General features: G+C 36.4%; 2 protein-coding genes across 3 annotated transcripts in view; both read right to left on the bottom strand.

The window, feature by feature from the left end:
* The window catches only part of LOC107698813 (glutamate dehydrogenase, mitochondrial), a 15344-nt gene extending 5960 nt beyond the window's left edge, over positions 1-9384 (bottom strand). The window contains exons 1-5 of the mRNA XM_016499926.1: positions 8807-9384; positions 3448-3528; positions 3225-3280; positions 2522-2585; positions 1421-1515 (exon numbers count right to left, since the gene is read on the bottom strand). Of these exons, the coding sequence (XP_016355412.1) occupies positions 1421-1515; positions 2522-2585; positions 3225-3280; positions 3448-3528; positions 8807-9203 (693 nt within the window). The 5' untranslated portion in view covers positions 9204-9384. The remainder of the gene's footprint in view (positions 1-1420; positions 1516-2521; positions 2586-3224; positions 3281-3447; positions 3529-8806) is intronic.
* Positions 9385-17595: 8211 nt separating this feature from the next.
* LOC107698815 (endothelial PAS domain-containing protein 1-like) overlaps positions 17596-27633 on the bottom strand; it is a 26228-nt gene continuing 16190 nt past the window's right edge. The window contains exons 8-16 of one of the 2 annotated variants that reach the window (XM_016499930.1): positions 24511-24658; positions 24208-24425; positions 23159-23373; positions 22598-22708; positions 21691-22103; positions 20644-20770; positions 20437-20548; positions 20199-20354; positions 17596-18947 (exon numbers count right to left, since the gene is read on the bottom strand). In XM_016499930.1, coding sequence (XP_016355416.1) covers positions 18796-18947; positions 20199-20354; positions 20437-20548; positions 20644-20770; positions 21691-22103; positions 22598-22708; positions 23159-23373; positions 24208-24425; positions 24511-24658 — 1652 coding nt within the window. In that variant the 3' untranslated portion in view covers positions 17596-18795. Of the gene's footprint in view, positions 18948-20198; positions 20355-20436; positions 20552-20643; positions 20771-21690; positions 22104-22597; positions 22709-23158; positions 23374-24207; positions 24426-24510; positions 24659-27633 lie in introns of both variants that reach the window. The other variant, XM_016499929.1, reaches the window with a different exon arrangement.

Below are 27633 nucleotides of genomic sequence, written 5' to 3' on the forward strand. Positions count from 1 at the left end.
AGATCAATGTTATAGCTAACTAAAACCATTAAAAATATATATTTTTTTAACTCAAATACTGTACATTGATGACTAAATTCACTGGTAGCATTTAGAAAACGTTTAGTTATATTGACGTCTTTTGTGTGGTTGAAACAATAATTGAGCGATTACAGGATACCGATTTCAATAAGTTGTACTCTTTCTTTTAATACCTACAGACATTCATTCATGTTTATTTCGTGCTGAAATATTGCAATAAAATGGAAAGAATCGGAAATATGATTATTTGTTTCATATCAAGTTAACAAAGCACAAAGCTTATTGCGATTTGATTGATGGGATGTGCGCTTCAATGTTCCATTCATTAACTGAAAACAGGCTACACTAATCGATTCTTGGGATTTAAGAATCAATATTGTTTTGTAAAAAATCAGAAACGATTCAAATCAAGAAATCAATATTTTCAGCCATATTGTGAAATAATTGTTGATCATCATCATTTTAATAAGCTAAATATACATGGGACATTTTACATGCCAGAACTAAATGAGAGTTCAGGTCAGTTTTATAAGGGTCTCAAGTATTTGTCTATGCTTATAGCACATCTCTTACAGCTACAGAAAAGGCAATGTTACATAAAATGTTGCACTCTGGGGTCAAATTGTTTCCAGGGTGACATTGTGCTTGGATGTGACTGGACTCTTGCCTTCTCCACAGCCTGACTTGGCAAAAATCTATCCTTTCAGGATCAGTAAAGCTAGATATTGTTTAACACAGTAATTACCCTCCCACTTAAAAATAAAAAAAGAACAAAACATGACCATCCTTTTGTTGCCATGGTGAGAGTGCTAGTACTGTATAGGATGATGTAACTATAATAAGAGCCCTCTAGGAAGAATAACCCTGACCACAAGCACCACAGAAAATACACTAAAAGAAAATCTGTATGATTTGGCTATATTAGGAATCTTCATACATAAATAACCCAGCTTTATTCTCTTTCTGTGCTAGTTGAAGCTGTCATCCAAAATCATATCACAAAAAGGAAAAACACTCTAAAATATGTACATATATAATAAGACAGCAATCTGGTTGCTATTGTCCATGCAAATAAAGCCGTGACCTATCCATTTATTAGGGCACAAAGGTAAACATTTCACAGTCTGTCAGCTATATAGATAGCATAACACTATCAGAGATAGACAAACAAAGGGTGTAAGGTTGCTGATAAAGATGATGATGAAAGATTTATTAAGTCTCTAATCTCTATTGTTTTTGTAACACTTATTGCTCAAATATCCTTTATGGTATGTTTTTTAACCTTTCAGTTTAGTTAAAAGAGGCTAGGCATGTTAATCTACAAGTGATAAAAGGGAAAAAACTCAATGGGAGTTTTATGGGCATGGTTAATAATTTAATAAAGTAGACAGCTGCTTACAGTGTGGGCAATAGTGTTAGCATAGGTGTCAGCGATCCAGGACATTTCCCTCTCACCAGTGCTCATGTCAGGGGCGGGTACGTCAATGCCAGGTCCTGAATGGAAAGAACAGGGGAGGGAGAGAAGAGAGAGATATTTTTACAACTTGTCAGCTGTAATTGTGTTATGAAAGCATATGGTGGTCATGTGACCAGACAGAGACCACTCAGGTTTCGCATTGGTTATCATGAACTATGCTAATTGTTCTTTAATATGAATGCTTGATTGCACATCTCCGGGGAAAAAGTCTTTTAAGAGGCAATGCAACAAATGATCTGAGTAGGCAGCTTGTGTTTTAACAGAGAGCTGGAGTTTCAGTGCCCGCTCTGACGCTGTGAGAGCACACTGCCATTCCCCCATACCAGTGCCAGCTGCTTTGGCCAGGAAAACAGGGAAGGCATCCAGATAAACAGCTATGCAGACAGCCTTGCACCCTGAATACATTTCCAAAAACAGCTCCGCACACGGAGGGACTTATTTTTGACAGCACCGAGGTACTGAAGCTCTTCCGGGTTAAAAGAACATGGAAGCAAAGTTAATAATTCCCTGAGGATTTCCTGATATCTCCAGAACTGTTGCAATTAAGTGATATTACAAAGGGTATCTTGTTTTAAAAAAAAAAGTCTCTTATGCTCATCAAGGCTGCATTTATCTGATTAAAAATGCAGTAAATCACATAAGATGCATGAAACATGAGAAAGCATGATCCTTCAGAAATCATTAAAATATGCTGATTTGGTGCTAAAAAAAACATTTATTTTTATCAATGTTGAAACAGTTGTGCAGCTTAAAAGTTTTGTGGAAACAGTGATATATTTTTCCAGGATTCTTTGATGAATATAAAGTTAAAATGAACATTTTTGAAATATATGAAATGTCATAACTGTCACTAAATGACACAGTCATGTGTCTCTACTAAATAAAAGTTTAATTTACTTAAAACCCCAACATTTTGACAGTACTGTATATTGTGTTATATTTTCTTGGAGGTCTTGATGCAGGGGTCATGTGTGGTATTTAAAACAGCGAGGTCAAAAAGCACAAATTAATCAATAAACTCACCAATGAATCCCTTTTTGGCCAGCTCAATGGTGAACCTTCTTGTGATTTTCTCCAACTCATTATCCTGAACAGCACAAATAAAAAATAAAAAACTAAAATCAATATGTAAATGTAAATAAAAACAGTCTTAAATTATATATATTTTTTGCCCCTTATAGCTTATGACAACCATAAAAGTAAAAAAAAAAAAACAGAAGCTCCATGTATGTCTGGTTTTAAAAGACTGCTCTTTAAGCATTTCCATTTCCCTAAAGTCATTCCTCAAAGAAACTGTTTAAAGGAATAAGAAAACCCTTTCAAATGTTGTCAGATGTATAGCGGAACTTTAAATGCAGTTGATGAAGAACAAGATAAAGGTCTAAATGTGAAAGAAAGAAAGAAAGAAAGAAAGAAAGAAAACATGTTCACTCCCTGGGGCAATAAGGTTCAGACAGGACTACAGACTCTACACATATTAAACAGAACAACAAGGAAGATCTACTGCTGCACACTGAAACATCTTTATATTGCGGACTCTTTATTCAGGACTTCATCCAATCAGGGAGCAAGGCCCATTTTAAAGGGAAAGGAGGACTGATGGCATGAAATGTATTTCCGCTTCATTGAGCCCATGAAAAAGGCAAACAAAGTCCACAGACATGATAAAGAGTTATTTCAGGAGTCTTGTGTGCTCAGAGTCTAGACATATATGTTGGGTACTTACAGAGTAATTCCTGGGGTTGATTTTCACTCCAGCTTTAGCTCCACCAAATGGCACATCTAGAAGAAGATAAATTATGTGTAATCTATAAGGATGAAGGATTTTCTGAATCTAAAATAACTCTGACTTATTAAAAACTTATTTGAGTATAAGAGAGATCTAATGCACAATCCAGAAGAAGAATTCACCTCAACTTGATGTTTGGGGGAAAAAACACAAAGCTTACCAACAACAGCACACTTGTACGTCATCAAGGAGGCCAAAGCTTTAACCTCATCCACAGACACATCCATGCTGTATCGGATACCTGAAAAAGGAAAAGCAAATGAAACTGGGTTCAATCACAACCATTACAAGGACTCAACTGGTTACCAAAACCTCAAACTCAGAGGATGTAAAACACCAATGGGCTTAAACAAACAGACACTCTGAAGCTGTATAGACTTCTGGTCAGTTTTTTAGCTATGTCTTCATGCTAAATTGAATGAGGATAAACATGATAGAACACAAGATGACATTAGACTTAATGAATGCTTTGTGTCACTTTTTGCATGGAAACTAGTTCAATTTCAAAAAATGCAGTTTAGTAATAAACCAAGACCATTTTAAGACTTTTTGTTGTGCCAGCTCATGTTCAAAGGACACAGGTCACCTTTTTCAGCCTTGCAGCTCAACTTGTGTGCTCTGGTCATGCTCCATTAGGACAGGTGCTACCATCACTCCCTTCTAAGAAGCTGGCGCCTAATGTTGGTTTCCTAAAGCAAGCCACAGCACGGACGTGACCTCAAAGTGCACAGAGACTGCGTTTCTAATAAAGCATACTGTATATGCTACACACACCTTGAGTACACAATGATAAACTGTGTGTCCTATTGTGTAACGATGAATATATAATTGCGGAAATAATTGCACAGCAATTAATGAATCTAGTTTGCATGTAGATCTTAATTAACAGTTATCTGTGCAATCAAAAGGACGCATTAAAAAAAAATAAAAAAATAAATAAAATAATATATATATATATATATATATATATATATGTGTGTGTGTGATATATATATATATATATATATATAAACAAGGTTTTCCATACCGTTTGGACTAATGAATTTCTATTCATGATTGGTGGATAATATAATATTTATACAGTTTTTTTTATTTATACAATATATACAATTTCGAAATTCGCTTATATTTCAAGGTTGTACAAACTACCCAGTTAAACACAAAAAGTGGAAAAAAATATTTCAGTACAAAAGTACACAATGTTCTGTACAACCTGGTGAGGCAAAGGTTATCTGAAAGTCATGTGTGCAGGGGGAGTCCTGTGTATTTGTGAGTATGTGTGTTTTGGGCTGGAGGCTGCAATGACTCCGTGTCCAGTCAGCTCCTCTGCCAGGCTGCACCATGAATCTTGATTGACTGTGTGAATGACTGTGTCTGTCTCTGACACACACTGCCACAATGCCTGGCAGACGTAGCAATCCCTTTCAATAAACAGAAATAACAGACTGCCATCCTGCATAAGCAGTAGAAAATTAGACTGGGAATAATCTGTTATAATCTGTAATAAATGCATTAATTCACGATGCTTCTGTAAATGCAAATGGTGATGTCTGGCCCAAATGAGTGAAATGATGTGCTCTAAATGTTCATAATACAAGTGAGAAAGCTGCCAACATACAGGCCAATATGGAACTAAACCACTGATCATGATGTCTTTTTATTGCTGAAAAGCCCATAAGAAAATCAGCCCCTCTGGGCGTCTTTTTGTCTGTGTTTAAAAGCTCACAAGCTGAACAGATGTGCTTTTTCCGCTATAGCTGAAATGGTCTTCATTTATACACACAGAGGGGTGGGGAAAATGATGTGAGGGAGATGGTGGGGGCTCTTGAGTGGAGGAATGACTCAGCATTGATCACCTACTGTATCCAAAGAACGAAGAAAAAAAACACACACAGGAGGAAACCTATCCAGCATCTCCTTCGACTCCACCTAGCGAGCCAACCTAGTGCTTGATCATAACCAGGATGTGCACTTCTGACTCATGCGATCTTTTTGTTCCATTACTCTTGCACATATACAGGATATGCAGCCAAGCATTTCTGCTGATCCAGTGATTCCGACATTCACGTGCACGACTTTGGCTAACAGCTGATGAAATGCAGAGCCATTAGCTGACAGTGTGTGATGACTGAATTGCTCTTGTACTTTGTAATGTGTACCTAATCTTTTCTATTACACTTAGATAATGTCAATCACAGCACTTTTGTTAGTGTCTTCGAGCCATGGAGAACAAGGGTCTGCCTTGCATGAACGATTTAAGGGGCTGCATTTGATGTCGGGCATTTTGCTAACTTCAGGCATTTGCACATTTTAACTACACACCACCTGAACATGTAAAATGATTTACAAGCAGCGAGCGTTTCTGATTGGCTGGTCTTCTGATTCATCATGATTTACCCAAGGTGCTCCATTTTATGCCTGATAATGGAGCACTTTGCACCAAAAGCCAATATTTGAAGAGGTATTTTATGCATGATATTCAAAAAGTACGCACACTTAATAAATTTGCTAACTGGTATTGGTTTGTGATGAGAAAATAATGCGTTAAAAATAAAAGGTTGCTGTACTGAGATGCTTATTATCACTGGTCTTATCAGAATCACATTGATGGTATTCATTAAAGTCACAATGAAATGAAAGAAGATATTTTCTTTTCGATATTGTGGTGTACATCCGAATGTAATGCACTATGGAAAAAGATGGTGGGGACTTGGTTTTATGCAACAGTGGTTGATTGGATTTTGAAATGTGGGCGTTGCATTTAAATATGGAGGCAGATGATCATGACCTTGGAGGGGTGGTAAGTAAAACAAGCATACATTTTTCACAATAACATAAAAAAATATACATTTAGAAAATAGATGGGGTGAGCTATAAACACTTTAAGTAAAAAAGGCGATCAGTATTTTTCTCATGGAAAATTATGGCCTTAAAAATTACTGACTCACTGCAAGTCACAGATAATCAAAACAAATAAGAGAATGACAACTTTTCAAACACATAAGAGTTTCTTGTCAAACCGACCTACTACTATCTCATAATTTAATATTGTTGCATGCATAGCTGCAATCACATTAATATCCTTTAAAGGGACAGTCCACCCAAAAATGAAAATTCTGCCATCATTTTACCTTCATGTTGTTCCAAACCTCTATGACTGTCTGATAATGTTTGTAAGAAAACATTTTCGGTTTCCACTGGCTTCATTGACAGAAAAAAAACTGTTTAGGCTAACAGGAACTGAAACATTTCTTACCAACATTATACAAAATATCCTTAGCCTATGTTCTGCAGAAGAATTAAAGTCACACAGGTTTGGAACTACATGAAGGTATGTGAATGACAGAATTGTAATTTTTGGATGGACTATACAAAATACACACTGGTGAGTTAGATGTCTCCAAATGCTATGTGTAAATGTGAGCAGAGTGGTCCTGTCACACAGATGACGAGCCAGAGCGCCTGAGCCCCACCCCTATATCCACCCTTACAACTCTCTCTCACGATACATCACCCCACAAATCACCCACAATGCAGTGCCATGATGACATCTCCCCCTCCTACTCTGCACGGCCTCAATCTCTTGATGACCACTGCTTCTTAACATCTGCTGTTAAGAATGAATGCGATTCTGTGGGCCTCCCATGATTTACAACATGAGGATGTGCCTCGGTATGGGCGTAAACCCCTTTCATTGGAGTATATGCTTGTTGTTAAATCACAGAAAGTAAACACATCACATCTCATTTTTTTTATACATTATAGACTGTGTATCAACCTCTTCCTTATCAGCTAGCACCCAGGCAAATTGTTTATTAACCTAACATGAATTAACCTTCTGAACCTAACTGAATGATATGAATGATTCTTTGTGTACTGAAAACACACAGTTGACCTGAGACAACTTGTTGCCCTTGTTTGGCATAAGGGTACAATCAGTTGCAAGTTAGTATAAACAGTTGAAACTGTGATTAATGACTAATCACATTAATGATTAATAAACATGTCAAGCAGGAAGCATATTCTGAGGTCAGACAAAAACCACAGACAGCCTATCCAAAAACAAAAGTAACAAACCAAGGCACATAAAAAACCCTAAACCTGATAGTCTTTAATAGGGCTGTACGATTTCTGCCATTCCATTTCTTTTGAAATAGGAAGTTTAATAAAAACATTTTTGACAACAAATACACACAGAAAAACAAGGGTTTTCATTCAGTTTTCCATCAAAAATAATATCTCGGCTTAACCTGACATGTGAAATTGAATAATCTATAATTATTGTGTAGTAAAATATAATAGTAATAATAACAATATATTGTAAAACCCTTGTTTTATTGTAACCCTTGTACAATATTGTACAATATGCAGTATGTCAATCTGCAATACCACTCTCTGAACAATTTATTTATCAGAACTTCAAACAATGCACTAAATAGTATGTCAGGGTGAAATACCATATCTGGTTACTAAATGTGAACACTATATCTGCAGTAAAGGTGCAATAATATATGTGCAATAATATACACTATATGTCAATGTGCAATACTATCTCTAGTCACTAAATCACCACAGTTACTCATTCCATTTAAATTGTACTTTTGTATAAACTTACTGTGCATATCAAGGTGAAGGCCAACGTGCAATACTATAAATGGTCACTTTACTCGGATTGCTCAATGTGAATATCAGGACTCAGTCACTTGTTGTATTTACTTGTAAAATTGTACTGTACAGTCTTATAGTATTTATTGTCTGTGGTTATATGTTTGTTTTTCTAACACCAGTCAGGAGTAGTGCTCCTAATTTCGTTGTATACAGAAAAATACAATGACAATAAAGGCGTTCAATTCAATTCAAATTCAATAAAAGTTTAAGAAATAACACAAGCAAGGGTGGTGTTGTGCTGTGACTCAGCTATAGAGGTCTTCTGAAAAACTCATAAAGTTGTGGAATGCTTTATTTCATAAAAAATAGAATTATGCATTTTTTGTTGTTTTGGATTATGCTCTGTATTGATGCAGTTCATTTGACCAAATAGTCGACTTAATATAGCAGACTAATTGTTATTTTGACTAAAGCCAAGTTAAAAAATGTAGTTGCAATTGCAAAATGTTCCGAATTAATTTGATTAGAGATTATATTTCACAATAGAAATTAATTGGAATGAAACCATACAATCCAGAAAAAATAAATGGAAAACAGGAATTTTCAGTGTCTGGCCTCTCTCCCCAGGTGATACATACACCTGTGCAGGTGCAAGGTGTGTCAAGGTGCTGTATTATTGACAGGGCAGAACTAGTCCAATCTATACAAATACCACGTTTAAAGCCGTACAAAAACATTATAAAATGAATAAAAGAGCACACATTGGTTTGCAAGTCATTGTGTCAACAACTGTCAGCATGAATGCACTTACCATGAAACTGCTGTCAAACATTTTGTTGCGCAAAACACGTAAACTGATATATTATGCCTTCTTACTGCACAGTATAAAAAAAAAAAACAATATCCCTTACCTCCTTTGCAGGGAGTTCTGTGCTGGCTGTGTTGTGCCCGGTAACCCTCGATAACCTCCCATTCTCCGTTGTCTCTCTTGATGGGGAAGGACACGCTCAGGACGTGGTTGCAGGGCTTGATGATTCTGAGGATCCCCCGCACACGGTGTCTCTTCTGCTCCGGCGTCTCCCGGGTCTTCAGGTCCTCCACCAGCTTGTTTTCGACAATAGCAGCGCCACGATCGAAGAAGCCCTCCACCATCCTAAAGAAGTTCGGGTCATCTTCCTTGTCAGCGGCATCGCTGTAGTGACGCACCCTCAGCAGAGATGAGGAAGCCGGCAGAGCGGACTCGACGCATCCCGAGGCCAGAGCGTTCCCCGCTCCGCGAGTCAGCAGCTCCCCGAAATACCGGTACATGGCGACAAGGGGCTTTGAAAGTTACGGTACAATGGAGAAAGAAGAAATTGAAGGATGATGGGTATTCGACGAGGTGAAAAGGGGAAACGAAAAGGGGGGTAAATTAACGAGACTACGGAAGCTCCCGAGCCTGCCTCGTTCAGTGTCAAAGTGACAGAGCTCATGCCGTCTCGCGCTTTAAAAGGCAGCGGTGTGTTTGGAGGAGTCGCGCGAGCAGAAGCAAGGTCACCGCGTGTCAGGAGGAGGGAGGAGGAAACGCGACCGCTGCTTTTGAATCTCGTATTCTTTCAGCTACATTCAATATTGACCTTATTCTCCAGCAAGACAAGCGCGTCGCCTTCTTTAGAATATTGTCTTTTAACTTCCGTTTGTGCGGTAGCTCTGTATATTTCTATGGCATCGCTGTCTAAGAGTAATTTAGCTGGTAAGATCCAATGTATGGCCCTGGATATGAGTAGAGTCTTTGATCCTCTGGGATAGATTAAAAGCATCAATAAGATTAAGAAAATCATGCGATAGGGGGTTTGACGTGCAGCAGACATGGATATTAAAATTGCCCACCAGTAGAAAGCGATCATAATTAGTGACAATATTGCCAATAAGTTCAGTGAATTGCTGTATAAAATCCTTAGTAGAGTGAGGAGGACGGTAAATCACCCCTAAACAAACCGGACCATTCCAGTCTAATTGAAGAAGCTGAGCTTCAAAACTGGAAAAGGCCGTTACAGGGACCAACCGACAGCATGCAGAGAGAGAGGTATTTAAAATTGTTACTATCCCTGTACGCATATGTACAAGTCATTGGTGTTTGGCGATGAGTTTTTTTGAGTTTTCCCAATACTTTGGGCAATATAGTGTATGTTTGGTGCGGTAGGGGGCCCAACCTCATATTCTTTCATAAGGCCCAAAATTGATAGCGGCGCTCCTGGTCAGTAGACCAGTAAGATCTTAAAACGAGCGGTTTATTCATAAATTCGTGAGATCTCTGTGGAAATATACAACCGGAAGACAACAAACGCAGCGCTAAAAAAGGGGGGCCTACATTAGAAACAGATTATGTATCATATATCATGTGTGAACTTTTTTATTTAGTGTATTGTTTTAAATAACTTAATCGATACAGAATTTTTAATAGCCTACTTCTACTACAATAGTAGCTACTGTATAGGCTCTCTATTATGATTTATATTGAAATATAATAATTTTTTTTTTGCCATTTTTAATTTTTTTTTTATTAACATAGGACAGTGTAGAGCTGACAGGAAGCAAAGTGGGAGAGAGACATGGGAGCGGGATCGGGAAAGGTCCTCCAGCCAGGATTCGAACTCGGGACACCCCTTGCGCAGCTGTCTAGCTATATGTAGGTGCGCTGCCCACAAGGGAAATATAATTATTTTACTGGATATCACTACTACTACTACTACTACTACTACAACATCATTATAGTCCTTCCAGTTTCTACCTGGAATCTGTCACCTGTCCACCAACCACAAGGTCATTGCTAAAATAACGAGCTCCTGCTGTGATATTTCAAATCAAACAGCTGAAGACGAATATGGGCAATAGAGTTTATTACATTTTTATCAGAAAGATGTTTTATGACACACTCTAATAAACCAGGAAGGTCTTTATTTCCTGTCCTGGTTTGCATTAATTCCAGGCCCCTCCTCCACGTGCCTATTTACCTAGTTGAAGCAGCAAAACCGGGTTTGACTGGGAACCCGGATAAACCCAAACTGCTGTAGGTTTTTCTAACAAACTAACTGTGTTATCGCTGCTCAAGAATATATATCTTTTCTAAAACATAAAGTATACCACTATGCATATATAGCATCTTTAGCCATACATACCTACAATGGACAACATGGGTTTTGCTGATGTTGAATACACAGCAGCCTAACCTTTACACTGAGCTCACATTACCCCAATGGACTCTGCACAGAAGATAAGATTAGGATTGATCCCCATGGAACCTGGTACAAATTGGCCCCAAGTCTGGTTAAGAAAACAAGCAAATATTAACTACAAGCTTTAGAAAGAGTATTTGCAGAAAACATGTAATCTGAGAGAAGCACAGACCTCACGTCATAGCTAGTGTTTGTGTGTAGCCAGTGTGTGAGAAATCAATACCAGAAACTTGCAAAGATAAGCTGTACATCTTTTTGTCTCCCCATAACAATTGTTATGCAACTGTTTCTCAGCTCTGCTAATGGATGTCTGAATCTACTTTTTTCTATGCTGTTTTAAAATCAGCCAATATATATATTTTTGTATATATTTTACTCTACTTTATAGTATAGAAATCTTGATAGTTTATAACATTTTAATGATCTCATGATGCTAATTTGTAAGGTTCACTTTGCTTACAACCTACCAATAGATTGACCGAAGGGTCAGTGTATCAGGTTTTATGCTACAACAATTGACACAATGATAACAGTTGATTAGCAGAGTCAAACAGGATAAGAGAAGATAACATTGTCGTTCAGAGAGAGAAAGAGACGTTAGGCAATATTCAGTACTCTCATTCATAGCTAATAGAAAATGGTGAAGAGTTGTAAAGATAAGGTAGGAACTACATGTTAAACTGTTATGAGTTTCAAAAGCTCCGGTGGGACAGTGATGCTTATGTGGAAACACCCGATGCTTATTTTCTAAAACACACACACACACACACACACACACACACACACACACACACACGTGTGTGTGTGTTCCTTATTATTTTTAACCTTTATTTAATTTGACTACATTTTTTAATACACTATAATATTAAAATGCAAATTATTGTAAAGGCAAAAGTATTAGGCTACTATTTAAGAGTAATATATACGATTTAATCAGCATGGTGATGATAGAAGAAGAACTAACTGAGGCGGGAGATCAAGGAAATGATTTGTGTTATCCTGATCTGGTCTGTTCAGTCTCACCTTCCTCACATGGTTCCTCTTCACACAAGACTGACATACAATAATTTATCATGGTAGTGTTTCAAAGGGCAAGTGCTTTGCCATTATTGGCTCACACAGAGACACCCACTGCCTGATTGGATAAATTGGGAGGAGGGAGCGTTGGGGGCGGTAAGAGGTTGTAAATTAACTGTCCTTTCATGTGTTGTTCCAAGAATGGCTTCCCCTTTACATTGAAAAAAATATAGCATTGTGTAGCATTTCTTCTTTTAGGTTTTGGGAATCTGTTGCGTATTCAGCCAACAACAACGCCCCATGACACCCCAAACCCACCCCCAAGTTATTCAGCATTTGGAGTCTCCATCAGTTATTTAATGTATGCCACAATTTTCTTTCTGCTCCTCTATGAATATGCTGGAACGTAAGAATATGTGAGTTGTGATGCTATGGTCTCTGTTGAATGAAGGTCATGAAGAGAGCTGAAAAAATAATTAATCAGTAGGCTATCACTGACCATTCTGATTTTATAAATGAATGATGCTGTTTCAAAAGACCTGTCCAAGAAGGCATGAGGTTTGTGTGTGCACCAAAACACAGGGAGGTTGTCTTGGGCGGATCCTGTCATCCAATAGACATGCTTGGACTGCTTGCAGAGCAGTTGCAAACATTGTAAAGTTTTCCAATAGCGACATCTCTTGGACAAAATGAGTATTTGTTGGAACGCTGTCTGAACTGATAATGTTACTGTAAAAATGGGTAGGCATTAAATGCGTTGTTAGACTTTGCTGTTGTTCTCGACGCAGGAAATGTTAATACAGGATGTATTTTTTGTCTTATTTATATAGTAATATCTATTGAGACAAAGCATGAAAAATGCAATACAAATTTTATATCAATAAACAAAATTAAAGATGTATCCTACAGAATGCTATGTAGGATTTATCCAGTTAAACCTATTTTTGGAAAGATTTAAGTTTTCATTTCATACTGGTGAATTTTGTAGCCTGGAAAAATAAACAATTGTGCATTTGATTTGTCATTTTATTTACTCAAAATTATTTTGGAAGAATTTAAAAACCCATATTAACAAAAACTGGGGTGTATGATAGAAAGTGTTTACAAATATGACATTTTGGAACGTAAAAACATACAAACATTATTATGCAATTCATTTTTTTATTAGAAAAGAAATCTATAAATGGGCTCTTTGAGAAAAAAAATCTTCCATTTCATAAATTATACATAAACCTTTTGGAACAAACAGAAAACATATAGTCCTAATGTTTTAAAAGCACCTAAATTGTGTAATGTTTTTTTTTGTCTGACAACCAATGTTGTTATTAATGTGACTGTGTAGTAACTTTTGTTCTTGTAGCATTGAATAAAAAACAAGTTTCGCCATTGCTGTTACTATATCATGAAACATCGTATTGGCCAGAAGCCAGAATCAATCAATCAATCAATCAATCAATCAATCAATCAATCAATCACAAAACTCTTTTTAATTAATTAGCCGATTTTGTGTGTGTGTGTGTGTGTAATTCTTCATGTGTGTAATACATATTTGAACATTTGTTAAAAACTACACAATTAAAGTTTTCCTGCACTGGTCGAGGAAATATGTTTGACAACATTAGGCTATTAAACATATTAGCAATTAAATGGCGTTTTGCTGTGTTTGCCACTAGAGGGAAGGCAAACGTCAAAAATGAAATAGTTGACACCAGCGGGGAAAAAAGCCCCTGCTCAGCTAAATTGTCTTCAGATGAGATATTACTTTTATATACACTTTTCCTTCATTTAGTTTCTCTCACATTTCATATTTTTTATATACATTTAAATATCCTGGTGTTTTGAACTGTTTACACTAGCCTACTGTATGCAGAGCCGATAGCAGAGGTTTCATTATGTAGCGCTTACACCCACATCTAGACAGACTGTGAATATGAAAAAGTCAAGAGGTAAAGTGTCGAACAAGTTCCCACGAGAAAGCTCCAGTCGTGTGCCTTGCTGCCGGAAATGGTGGTTATTGTGGTTTGAGTTTTTGCGTAAAGCTCATTGCATCTGCATAGCGGACACAGTGACAACCTCAGAGTCACTGGTCTGGAGTCAGTGACTGTCGCAGTATCAGATAATGTTAAATGCAAGGTTTGCAGTGTAGTTAAATAACGGTTTTACATCGTCCTGTTCCTCTTTTGCAAATCTCAGCTGAAATCTTACACTTCTTTGGTATTCAGGTAGCAGCTGCACAGGGGTCTCCTCCAGGTCATGCGGCTGTGAAAGAGCACAAGTCGGGTGTCAAAACCCGTTCGCAGTCTGAGAAATGTGGCCAACCGCCGCCATGGAAAACCTCCTGTGACCACCAGTATAGCAGGTGCTCTGATTATTTAACCCCTATTAAAAATAATAATAATAATAAATAAATAAAATAGTTCTCCTACAACTGAAAATTTGCTAAAAATATTCAGCCTCAGGCCATCCAAAATGTAGATGAGTTTTATTATTTTTTTTTTTATCTGAACAGATTGGAGAAACGTAGCATTACATCACTTGCATTCACCAGTGGATCCTCTGCAGTGAATGGATGCCGACGGAGTGAGAGGCCAAACGGCTGATAAAAAAAATCACAGTAGGCCTACTCCACAAGTAGCCTAATGTAAGTAATCCAAAACCTGTATGTTTTATACTAAACAAATCTATCATTGAGTAGTTTTTAACTTCAAATGTGAGTCCTATATCCATATTGCTTTCTTCACTAAAAAGTTGTCTCGTCCAAATCTGGAGAGAAATATGCACAGATCAAGCACGCATGACGGCACCCATTCACTGCAGAAGATTAATTGGCAAGTGATGCTTAATTTCTGCAAATCTGTTTCAATGAAGAAACCAACATTTTGGATACAAAATGGATCTACGTTTTGGATGGCCTCAGGGTGAGTATATTTTCAGCAAATTTTCATTTCTGGGTGAGCTATTGCTTTAAGCTTTTAAAAGCCCTCAAATTAGATTTTTTTTTTCTGTCCATCCACCAAACAAAATGTTTTAATATACAAGCTAACAGAATAGTGCACTCTGTACCCTGGAAAACAGATTTATTTAGAATCTTCCTCTAGGGAAATCATCTACTGTACAAAAGGTCATTGTGTCACTCCATCTTTACATAACGCAAAGCTATGATGATACTAATAATAATAAATCATAACTCAAGTATTGTCCTCCCAACAAACAGAACGCTGACAACAGGAAGACATAAAGTAAGCACTCTTATGCAATGTTAAATAAACAAACTGCTGATTTCATTATTGTGTAGTAATGTTAACTTGACTTGAGAAACTAATAAACATGAAAATGATAATATTTATTTTTGTCACAATGGTTATCGTGATCAGTTGTGCACAGTGTAGTTTACTCTTGATTGCATTATAATCCTTAATACTGATATTACTATAAATGAAACTTCATTGGTAGATACTGTACTTTTATTTTGCGGTATATAATTCTGAGTGACTACAGTTCTTGATTGCAGCTTCACTAGATTCTAATGATCTATTGACTCTTCCTTATTTGTGTTTCCTTTCTCCATGGAAAATTAAGATCTGCCACTGAGACCCTGTGCATTATGGGAGGCTCTTGAAGATGTCTGTGATCCCGTTGGTAATAAGCCTGCTTGGCTTCAATCCACATCCTTCGTGAGAAAAAGCAGCTTATTTGGATAGCGAAAATAAGCATGATTGACAAACAGTCTCACTTCTGTTATTTTTTACATATGCACTTAGATACAAGTTTCATGTGAGCAGGCAGCACTTTAACAAATGAGCACAAAATAACTATAATTGATTTTAAACATTTACCGTTATAAAACACAAAATGTACCTCTACTGTAGAAAGTGTGCATGAAGCTGCACATATGAAAAATATTACTATATATGTATTTATTGTTACATCTGGAGATGTATAAATAACCATAAAATCTTATTTATGACTTTATATAGTCCTCATATGCATATGATAGGCTGGTATATAAAAAATCAATTCAGCTATAAGCGGAGTCCAAATGTTGTTGTAAGAGAAGAAATCCATAACAATGTAAGACAAATGTTAAAATATTAGAGGAAACATAAAAAGGGGTAGAAAAAATAAATGTTTACCTTTAAACTGTATATTCATGGCGATGGCTCAAGCTTTAAAGCGATTTAATCTAATTGCAGAGAAAATGATGGTGTTTAAGAGTTTATATATGGCAAGGAGTTTATATAAATGTAAAGGAATTGCCTGGTTTACCCAGATTATTTCGATTAATAGCTAGAAAGATTTCTAGGAATCGCATTGAACTAGTTACATAACATTTACGTTTGACCCCAATCTAGCAACCGATTGCATCAGTGACATGATTTAGGTTATGAAACATCTATTGTCACACTGGAACAATTACTGGATACATATTGCTGACTTTGTATGGGAAATATTAAACAAAATAACTCACATTTTACCTCATCACATTGTAGACACTTCCTTTATGAAAGTGTGCCAATGTACTTGCAGTCAGACTGTATCTTGGTCTAAAAATGATGATAATATTTCTATTCTTTTTTCCAACACAATGCCTTCTTTTGTGATTGAAGCATAGCTGGAAGTATAAAAAAAACAATTGTCAATAGTCATCAAATTCACTCTTTTTTTTGTTTCATTATTTGCTACAAGTGATTGCAATTCTTTTATTTCTGAAGAGAATATCTCTCTTATCTTATGTGGGTGTAGCATAGCTATAAAAGATCTGTATGAGAAATCATAATGCGTCCAGTTCCACACATCCAAATCCATTTTTCCTGAATTTTCTGTGGCAGCATGAGCATGCTGTTACCTTTCTGAGGTAATCGGGCATAAAAATAAAGGGATTCCCATGACATCTTACTTGCATCTTTTACTCAGATTATCCCATTGAATTCCCACCTTGATCCATGTATGAAAACCTAACGTTCATGTAGCCTGTATATTTTAGTTTTATCAATGCTCTGAGGTTCCCTCGTCTCCCAGAAGCGTTTGCTTGTTCAGTGTTTAAATATTAATTCCTTTTATGGTCATTTGTATGTTTTGGCACTACAGATTTGTTTGCGGCCAGCAGTATCACGGTCTTGTGGGATACAGAGGCCAGGATCGGAATGTTCCTGTAGCTTAATTGTTATGTCATTAAAAACAAGTTAATTTTCTGCATTTCCTGCTGATCCTTTTGGCTTACTTAACATTCTTGAACTCCCATAAGCCAGAGTAATTAATCATAAGGTGCAATGTAAAATTTCTGTTGTGAATTGCATTACAGAGGATTATCCTGCACCAATTTGATACAATTTAATAATCACTAATTTAATTCTAATTCTACTCATATAAGGCTCACTGACCTGGTCCATTATCCAGCCTATTATTGCAACAATAAAGCAAAAAAAAAAAAAGTTAAGTGGAGGGTCGTGGGAAGAATAAGATGAGAATGATTTGTAAATAGCACCATTTACGTTTTAATTTCTTTTAGATATAATGCAATCTTTCATATCTTTTAATGCTACAAAGAAAGACTGGAATACAAATGCTTGTTACTTTAAGCCACTATCCTGAGAATAAACAGTCATAGACTCTCTCAAAGATATACGATAAAATTAGCTTAATATATTTTGTTAAGAAACACAGAGAAACCCCAGAGTATCACGAGAAGGTCATACACATCACAAAATTTAATACAAAATCGAATAACCTTAAACTACCATATATATATTAGATATGTACTGTGAAAGAAAAAGCTACAGATTCATCTCTATCTACTGTACGAGTACCAAGGCACTTCTGAACACCAAATACAAACATTTTTACATGTTACAGAGATCTACAGAGACCTCATCTAATGTAGACACAATAGATATGTTTGTATGAGAAAATAAAATGCAAATTTAGAGTTCAGTTTTCAAAGAAAGAAGATGGGAGTTATTTTAGACAATGGTTAGTGTTAGATGGGCCTGAGAAGATGGCCAAGACATACCACTACACTGGGGCTTTTCAGTTTGGTCTTCCATTTGCATCTTTTAAAATAAAGTGCTTTAGATGACAGAAACTATACATTTAATACAGCATTTGTCATGATTGTGAAAAGAATAGAGGAACAGATTACAATACCATGATCCGCACAATGTAAAAAGAAGATGTTTTTGCGAGTGCGGATCATGGTTTCATATACTAAGTAATTTAATAGACTGACGCACCAAAATAGATTGATTGGCAAAACAGTTAACCGTCGTTGATTTATGCAAACACAGTAGTTGTATTCCAAGCTGAATGAATAACTTACAAATAAAACTACCATTTAAACTACATATATATTATTGTATATTGTATATATTCTAGTTAGTTGAGATATAACTTTGCAACAGTGGTAAATTTGACCATAAATGTTAAGAACGCTTAGCATCTGAAGGCACAGGACAATATTAGATAGTTTGAGATATAGCACAGAATGTGGTACATCTGAACACATTTTAAACAAGTAACAATCAGATTTTCCAAATACATATTAAAACATTACACAGGTCTTAAAGGAAAATGTACAAATACGTCCAAATAAAGGCTAACGATACATGCGTAAAAGACAACGGCATATATAGGCAAAGATGGGTGAATGGATCACTGAAAAAGCTCTGGGTCTACGTGCTCTGGTCCAAAGCTCTCAGGAGGTCACTGCCCTGAAGCAGATGCAGGTTTCCCTGTAGAGGCACGTTTACCTCACAGTCATATCGTGTCAGCTCTGGCAGACAGTAAGAGTCAAACGATGGGCCCAACAGTTGACTTATCATGCCTGTCAAAAATAAAAGAGACCTGTAACTCAAATGTCACATAGAGAAAGACTCATTTGATCCAGTTATGTTCTGGAAACTATTGTGTGACTTCAGAAGATCTGGAATATGCACTACTAGGGGTGTGACGAGACACTTATCCCACGAGACGAGACGAGACACGAGACTGGGTTCACGAGAACGAGATGAGACGAGACGAGATTTTTAGACTTTTTAAAAGAATTCCTCAATGATGAAATATATAGGGAAAAATAGTCTTTTATTCAACTGAAAAACACAAAATGCAAAAATCAAGCGTAGCGTTAGTTCTGGCAGGTCACGTTAGTCAAGCTCGCATCAGCTGACCTTCAGCTGATGTTTTGCCACAAACTCAACTGACAGGCAAGTAATTGCACAAAATTTATAAATAGTATAAATAAAAATAAATAATAAACAACATATCCCTTTAAAGTGGACGTGAAGCAGTCAGTCAAGTTTACATTATTTAGTAAACTGATTTCCACTTTAATAAAAAAAATATATAATAAACACGATTAATGTATCCATTTAAAAGAATAAAGCAGTGGTTCCCAAACTGGGGGGCGCGGCAAGGCTGAAGGATAGTTAGGGCCCTATGAAATCAGTTTTATTTTTTCCTAAATTCCATTCTAAATTCCGTTTTATTTTTTTCCAAATTCCGTTTGCGGACTCGACTCCTTTTTAATAGTTCAATTAAATGTTATTAATTAAAAAGCATGTCTAATTCATTAAAATCATTAAACTTATACATTTTCACATCAATTTATTAAAAGTTTAACAAAAATTACATGTTTAGGGCCCTATGAAATGTTTTATTTTTTCTCAATGTTGTTCATGTGTTTACATCCTCATTTAGTGAGACGGCAGATGCTGAAATCTCTGTGAGTGTCACGCGCGCTTCAGTATGTGTGTAGTAAATGAAACCGCGCGTCTGCGCCATTCATAAACAGAGACAGGCAGAATGCGTGAGGATCTCGTCACACCCCTATGCACTACTGTTCAAAAGTGTACGGTCAGTAAGATTTTTTTTAAAGAAATTAATACTTTTATTTGACAAGGCCATATTAAGTTGACCAAAATTGACAGAAAATACTTCAATAATGTTAATTTTCACTTTCTATTCATCAAAGAATCTTGAAATGTATCAAAAATATTAAGCGGAACAATGTTTTCAACAATATTAAGAAATGTTGCCTGTGTACCAAATCAGCGTATTAGAAAGGCTGGAGACTGACCTGTGTGTTTGTGTGGAGGCATCATGTGGTATTGTCTGTTACTGGGAGAGCTGAATGACTCTGGGAAATGCTGTTTGAGATCCTCTGAGCTTCCTTTGAGAGACTGACTGCAGCCGTGAAGAGCCACCAATCCACTTTGCATACATGGAAATGTATCTGTCAAAACGGAACAAAGGAGTGTGTAAATTTCAGTATAGAAAAACTAGAAAACAAGATGTTTAAGAGAGAGCTGATGTACCTGTTAGCACACTTGTGCTGAGAGACTTTCTGACAGAGAAGGCGCAGCTGTTGACGTTCATCGTCTTCATCCTTTTTTGCATTCCATCTGCAGACTTGTGAGGAGCTACCACCTGCTGAACACACATTGATTTAATATTCTGTCTTTGGTATCACTATGTGAACTTTACTCATTTCCATTAGACTACAGTGAGATCTGAAAGATTACCTTTGGAATATCAGTGAAAGAGCATGATGGACTGAATTCTGACGGCCTCTTCCGTTTGAAGTTGTTGACGAGAGCTATCTGACCCACACTCATGCCTTTCTGTAAAGGGGCAAAGCTCTCAAAAAATCTGAAAATAGCAAGAAAAATTAAATCAATGAATGAACGTGACCCTACCATTCAAAAGTTTTGGGTCAGAACATTTTTTTTCTTTTTGAAAGAAATTAATACTTTTATTCAGCAAGAATGCATTAAATTGATCAAACACAGACATTTATAATTTCCTGAAAAAATTACTTCTGAAAATTCAGGATTGCCATCACAGGAATAAATATATTTTAAAATAAGTTATAATAGTAAAATAGTAACTTTAAATTGTAAAAATATTTCACAATAATGTAATGTTAATAAAATAAATGCAGCCTTTCAACAAACTTTCAAAACCATTAAAAAATCTTGCCAACTCGAAACTTTTTAGTTGATGTAAAGGACAGCAATGTATTCTGCTTTTTTTTTTTTTTTCAAAGTACACATTTTCCAGATAATATTTTTTTATTTTTTTGGCTTTAGTGCTATGAAAATATAAAAAATATTTTTTCCTCGCACAGTGTAAATGATTCCTTATACATAAATATATACCTGCTTTTATATTTGTTTGTCCTTGACATCAAAAAATGTGAAATTCTCTGTTCAGCTGCATCCTTGACCACAGCTACAACATATTTGCAGACTAATTTGCAATTGGTGTTCTTTTTTCAACTATTTGCATGCTAATTTGTAATAGGTCTAGACTTTTTTGAATATTTTCAGTCATTTATAGCTGTGTTTACACTGTAAGATGTCCTCAAACACAGATGCCAGAAAACAACATTACTGGTATTCTCATAATGAAAAGTGACTGTAGTATTTTACCTACACAAAAGGTTACACAATTCACTTTCTTGCAAAGATGATTTCCTTGTGTAAATCCTAATCTAGTTAATCACTGGTGCCCAGTTTATGTATTGCAATATAAAACACACTTGTAAGGTAATGATGAACTGTACTCACCTTTGCTGTGGTAGTGCAGTGGTGAAATTGCATGTTTGTCCTGGATCTGCTGTGCTTCGGTCATCCATGCATCTAATATCTGTACGCTCATACTGTGAGGGTGGGTCAGGGGGCCACTGAAGAATCTGTCCACCCTCCTTAGAGAAAAGTGGGACGTTTGGTGCAGTATGGTAAGGCTGCACATGAGCCGTGTCCGGACATGTGTTAGTGCTGCTCTTGTTGTGAGGAGGGAATGGACCCAGGGGCTGGAAGAGGTCAGCTACACTGCTGAAGCTGTGCTGGAAGGCTGTGCTCAGGCCTGGACCTGCGTCAGACACCGGCTCCTCCAGGCAGATGGGGTGCAGCTGGAAGTCCTCACCATCCATTGGGATGTATGGAGCAAGAGTCTCCAGGTCCAGATCACTCAGGTCCAACTGAACACAGTTAGATAACCAAATAATTACTTAAAACATAGTTGATGAGAAAAAAATATTGTAATTGGAACAAAATATTTTTTTTAAAATAATCCAGTCTGTATGCCCAGGATTGGGATGAAAGAGCTGAAAATGATCATTATACACTACCATTTAAAAGTTTGGGTTTCCTATGATTTTTTAATGTTTTTTTAAAGAAGTCTCCCATGCTTAACAAGGCTGCTATTTTTGACAGCAACATTGTGAAATGTATCAACAACTGAAATAACTATTTTCTATTTTAATATATTTAAAAAAATAATTTATTCCTGTGATGGCAAAGCTATTTTTTCAGCCGATATTATGGAGTCTTTAGTGTAACGTGATTCTAATGTGTCTAAATCATTCTTTTCATCAAAAGAAATGAAACAAAAAAAAGGAAAATTGTGGTAGAATTGGAATATCATTTGATCTATTACAGATTAAATTGCTTGTAAGTATTGTACCACACTCACCCGGGAGTCTGTGGGATTTGTTGCTACAGATTCAAGGGCGAACAGCTTCTCTGTTAGCTCCACCTTCAGATCACACTCTCCATTGCCACAGTAATCTACTGGACTGCTAGGCTGCAGACATATACATTCAAACACATTAAACCACTTCAACACAATCATAATATTAAATAAATCTTAATTGCATCACTATTTAAAGAGGCCATACCAGGAGGAAACCAAAAAATGGAATTTGTTTGAATATATAAGTATTAAAGGTACATTCAGAGGAAGCCATGTTGAAAAAACAGCATATGCTGGTTAGGTATGTTTTGAAGCATGGCAGCTGGTTTAAGCTGGTCATGTGCTGGTCCTAAGCAACTAGCTCCTGCTCAGGACCAGCTTAAACCAGCTCATGACCAACTAAGGACCAGCTTAAACCAGGTCAAACCAGCTGCCATGCTTTAATTAAAACATACCTAACCTGGTATGCTGTTTTTTTTCCAACAGGGAGGTCATAAGTGACCATGAAAACTAAATGACTGTTTTTGACATATAACATAACTAGATGGATATGGGACGTACTGTAGAACAGCTGCTGCGGCCGCTCAAGCAGGGTGTGGAACAGGGCGTGCATTTGCCCGCAGGAGGCACCTGGGGTCTGGTGAAGGTGGACGGCATATTGGGCAGTTTTCTATCAGGACTGCCATCGGGCGGCGTGTCCACAACCCACGATGGTGCCACCACAGGAAACTTGGTGGACTTGGAGAAGAAAGTCGGTTCTTCAAAATCTGGCCTATCTGCAAATGCACATGACAATAACAAGTCAACACACTTGTGGGATAAAAATAACTGAAATGAGATGCAGTCTCATAGAATTACTACATAAAGAGCCAAGGTGGATCATCTAACAGTGGATAGACACACCTTAAACAACACAATGCACAAAAGTTTAATGCTCACTACTATCTGGCTCAAGTGAGAGTTACATGAGAATAAACAAATAAGATGTTAAAAACAACCTCAGCCGTAACCAAAAGCAATTATAGAAGTGTTGAAAGCATCACAAGGTGGTGATTTCCATTCCATATAGTGGTTTTACGTGTGAAGACATGCATTTTGATGAAAAGAGAAATTAGTATACCCGTAATTGCCCTGTTGTGAGAAGAAACACACAAACACTGCCGACTGCCATTGGTAAACCTTCAAAAGCACAGGTGATGTTGAAATATAAAATTTACCTTTATTATTAAAAAACAAACTTTAAACATTTATAATACAAAACTGTTTATGCTAAAGCCAATGCTAAGCCATAAGATGCCCATGTGCTGTGGAGCAGATAGATACAGCTTTCTTTTACGTTGTCACATATTGCGTACCCTGCAGCAAAGCCAAGCTACAGTGCCACTGAGTTACAGTAAAACAACGTCTGCTGCAACATCGCAGCTTATGACCTGGGCAGTGTACGTGTGTGATTGGTTGTGATTGTGAGGTAGAGTAAGGAGAGCCAAGGGAAGGAGCAAGAGTTCATGCATGCAGGATGGGAGTAGATTTGTAATCGGGGGTTGAGGATGTGAAGAGGGTGAAGCTATTGTGGGGGGAATGGTTGAAGTAGTGCCGGATGGCGCTCTGACCAAAGTCCAGGGCAATGATGGCGTCTCCTGGCATTGGAGCTAACTGAGCTAACTCCTCAGGCTCCTCCTTGAGCTTAGTGAAAAGAATGTCCTCAGCTTCAGAAACGGGGGAAGCTCCACCCTGGCTGAACAGTTCTCCCATGTTACACATGTGGTAGGGCTTGAACAGAGACTCTGTCTGATCCAGGGAGAAGATGACGGACTGCTCCTCAACAGAACTGAAATATAACGACAGAATGAGAAGAATATCATAAAAGCATTAACTGGGACAGGGATCTGTGAGTGTGTCATTTAACACAGTACCTCAGGACGTAGTTGATGCAGATGATGCACTGTGGTTGGGAGTTGCGATTGTTGTAGATGACGGTCGCCTGGGTCTCCATCCAAACGTAGCCCCCGTGCTTGGCTAGCATTCTGTACTGGCCACTCACCACTTGACCCTTATTACAAACTGGAGAAGAAAACAGAGATTGTAACATGCACCAACATTTTGCATGTGAAGCATTTAAATATTTTCTTTCTTTTTTCTTTAATGCTAATCAAGTTAAATTGACCATCAGTCAGGCACCTAAAAATGAGTTATTAATAATAATCATTATGTAATTTTTTGTTTAATTTCTGTTTAAATCAGGAAATTAGAATGATTTCTGAAGGATGATGTGACACTGAAGACTAACGTCTGGTTGCTGAAAATGTATATTTGCCATCACAGAAACAAATTGCATTTAAATATACATTAAAACAGAAAACAGTTATTTCATTTCACAATATAAATGTTTTAGGTGTATTTTTTATCAAATAAATGCAGCCTTGGTGAGCATAAGAGACTTCTTACATTTAAAAACTTATTATTTAATTTTTATATTTAACCTTATAAGCATTCTTTAGACAATTTTATAATTATACATATAAACATATATAAATAATTAAATAAAATGTAAATAAAACTCAGGCACAAAATATTTGCATTTTCACAGCATTTTGTAGCATGTAAATGGCGATATGAACGCAATAGTTTTAAAATGTGTGAATCAACCTATGTAAATGGCTTAAACTTAATACTGTCTTTGAATAAAGTCCATTACTGCATATCATGTAAGTTTAGTCATTTTTCAAATCAAAAGATCTTACTATTATGTAATACTCCAGGTACTTTTCACTGGAAGAGGCCAGTGAAGAAGACCAGAGCACTGATCTGGATTAAAGACATCAGAGGAACCAGATCAGAGGTGCTGCACACTTCAAAGGCTTGTTAGCCACTAATGCACAAGCTAATCAGGTGGGCCATCCTGAACAAGCAAATCTGAGAGCTTTTGGGTTGTTACAGATGAAGTCAATGGACATATAATGGGATTCAGGCCATCTACTCAGCCTCTATGCCACATGTGGCAACAGCAATCAAATCAGTTTCCTCTGAATGTACAAACAAAATCACATTCAAAACAAGATTGGACAGGAGCCTTTGTATACAGTAGGATGACATTGTGGTTTAGGATGAAACTGGAAAATGTCCATTATTGCATTTGAGGGAACTACTCTCAGTGCACCTTTACAATAAAAAAGTTATGCATTGCTTATGTCTATGATGCATTGGAAATATAATTCATGTAAATAAATCAATAAGTAATCAGTGAAACACATTCTACTGCATAACCACGAAAGCTCATTTCTGTCACATAAGAATTATGAGATGAAAAGTTTAAATTATGACATTAAATATCATAATTAAGAGGAAAAACTTTTTTAAATTATTAACAGATAAAGCCATAATTATGAGAATTAATGAGTCAAAATTATGGTATCCTGTCATAATTGAGATTAAAAAGTCAAAATTATGACACACTAATCAAACTCATTACATAAAAGTAAATTTTTTTATTATTTTGACTTTTTATGTCATGATTACGAGTTAGTCATAATTTTGACCTTTATGTCATAGTGTCTTTTTATCTGAAATTCTGACTTACAATGTCAAAATGTCATAACTTTTTATTTCGTAATTATTGCTGTTTGTCATTATTGAACCTTTTTTTCTCATAATTATGGCTTAGAATTTCAGAATTGTCACTTTATATCTCATAATTCTGAATTATTACATTTTATCTCATAACAATGTAACACAATTTTTTTACTTAAATTTTGTATAGTTCTCTGTAATTCTGTGGTGATAATTATTATTGTACTGTTTACTTTCATGTAGCATCAATATTTTGGTAAATATTTAGGTTAGTAATCATTAATTATGAAACATTGGTTTAGTACATATACGTTTTTGTACTCATTTTGCATGTTTTTATAGATATTTTGCTTTTGCAAGGATAGGAGCATTCTCAAAATTTCTGTAACATTCAGTAAAATTCTAGTGCTTTCTGGAACATTCCAGAACATTGTGGGACTAGTCACAAAAGACAAAAACCATCCAGCATACACTTCTGAAGTTTTGGACAACTCACTTTTGGTAACTGTTTATGCTGAACTGCCGTTAGCTCAGTATTATGCATGTACAGATTAGCTTGTATAAGTTGTCAACATTTTTTTTTTTTTGACACAAAAATAATGCGATTCATATTCAGCATGGAAAACCTAATTGAGAAACAAGTGAAACAAAACTTTTACAAAAAATTTGTTTTACTGTGTAATTTTGACATTTGTCATACTTATGTCATATGATTTACCAAAGCATAATTGTTTTCTTATGTGGCAGAAATGGGCTTCCATACATAAAAGAGAAAAAAATTAGATTTTTTTAAAAACTGTTTTAAAGGTAAGAACTACTGTATACGGTAGGTTTCAGTTCTTGGGAGGCCAATTTTAAAAGCAAATTAGCCGAAAACATTAAATGTAGAGTCTACGGCATCTGTTAAGTAAATAAATAATGCAATGCAACAACCACTGAGTTTATAAATATCCCTCAACAATTCCTGGAGCCCGGCGGGACATCTGTTTCCCTCATTCATCAAGCCCATGGGAACGCCTCAGGTCTACAAGGTTTTGAACTCAAGCAGTTTACCCATGGACAGAGATGAGAGGCATGGATCTATTCCAGACCGTGAGTCATTTCAGGACGGAGTCGAGATTGATTTAAAGATAGGTAAATTAGCCAAAACGGCTGAGACCTCGACATATTCACACAATGAGCTACTGCGTTGTTTCTCGTGAGTTGTGCACCAGCGCATGAAATGGAGGTACGGAGAACGAAGCAAACAAAGAAAACTGAACATGTGAATCCGTGTATCATTCGATCATTCGTTTTTTGATTTAATATTGAAAGTAGAAAAATTTGAAAACGGCTCCTTTTTCGTTTTTTTTTCCAAAAAACGAAAAAGGAGAATTCAGCTTAAATTTTCGTTTTTCGTTCATGGGTGGAAAAATGAATAAACAGCTTGAATATTCGATTTCTACATGTGGGCGGGAATTAAACGCCCC

This window comes from Sinocyclocheilus anshuiensis, unplaced genomic scaffold, assembly GCF_001515605.1.
Source record: "Sinocyclocheilus anshuiensis isolate Anshui unplaced genomic scaffold, SAMN03320099.WGS_v1.1 scaffold230, whole genome shotgun sequence".
In the NCBI taxonomy this organism is placed as follows: Eukaryota; Metazoa; Chordata; class Actinopteri; order Cypriniformes; family Cyprinidae; genus Sinocyclocheilus; species Sinocyclocheilus anshuiensis.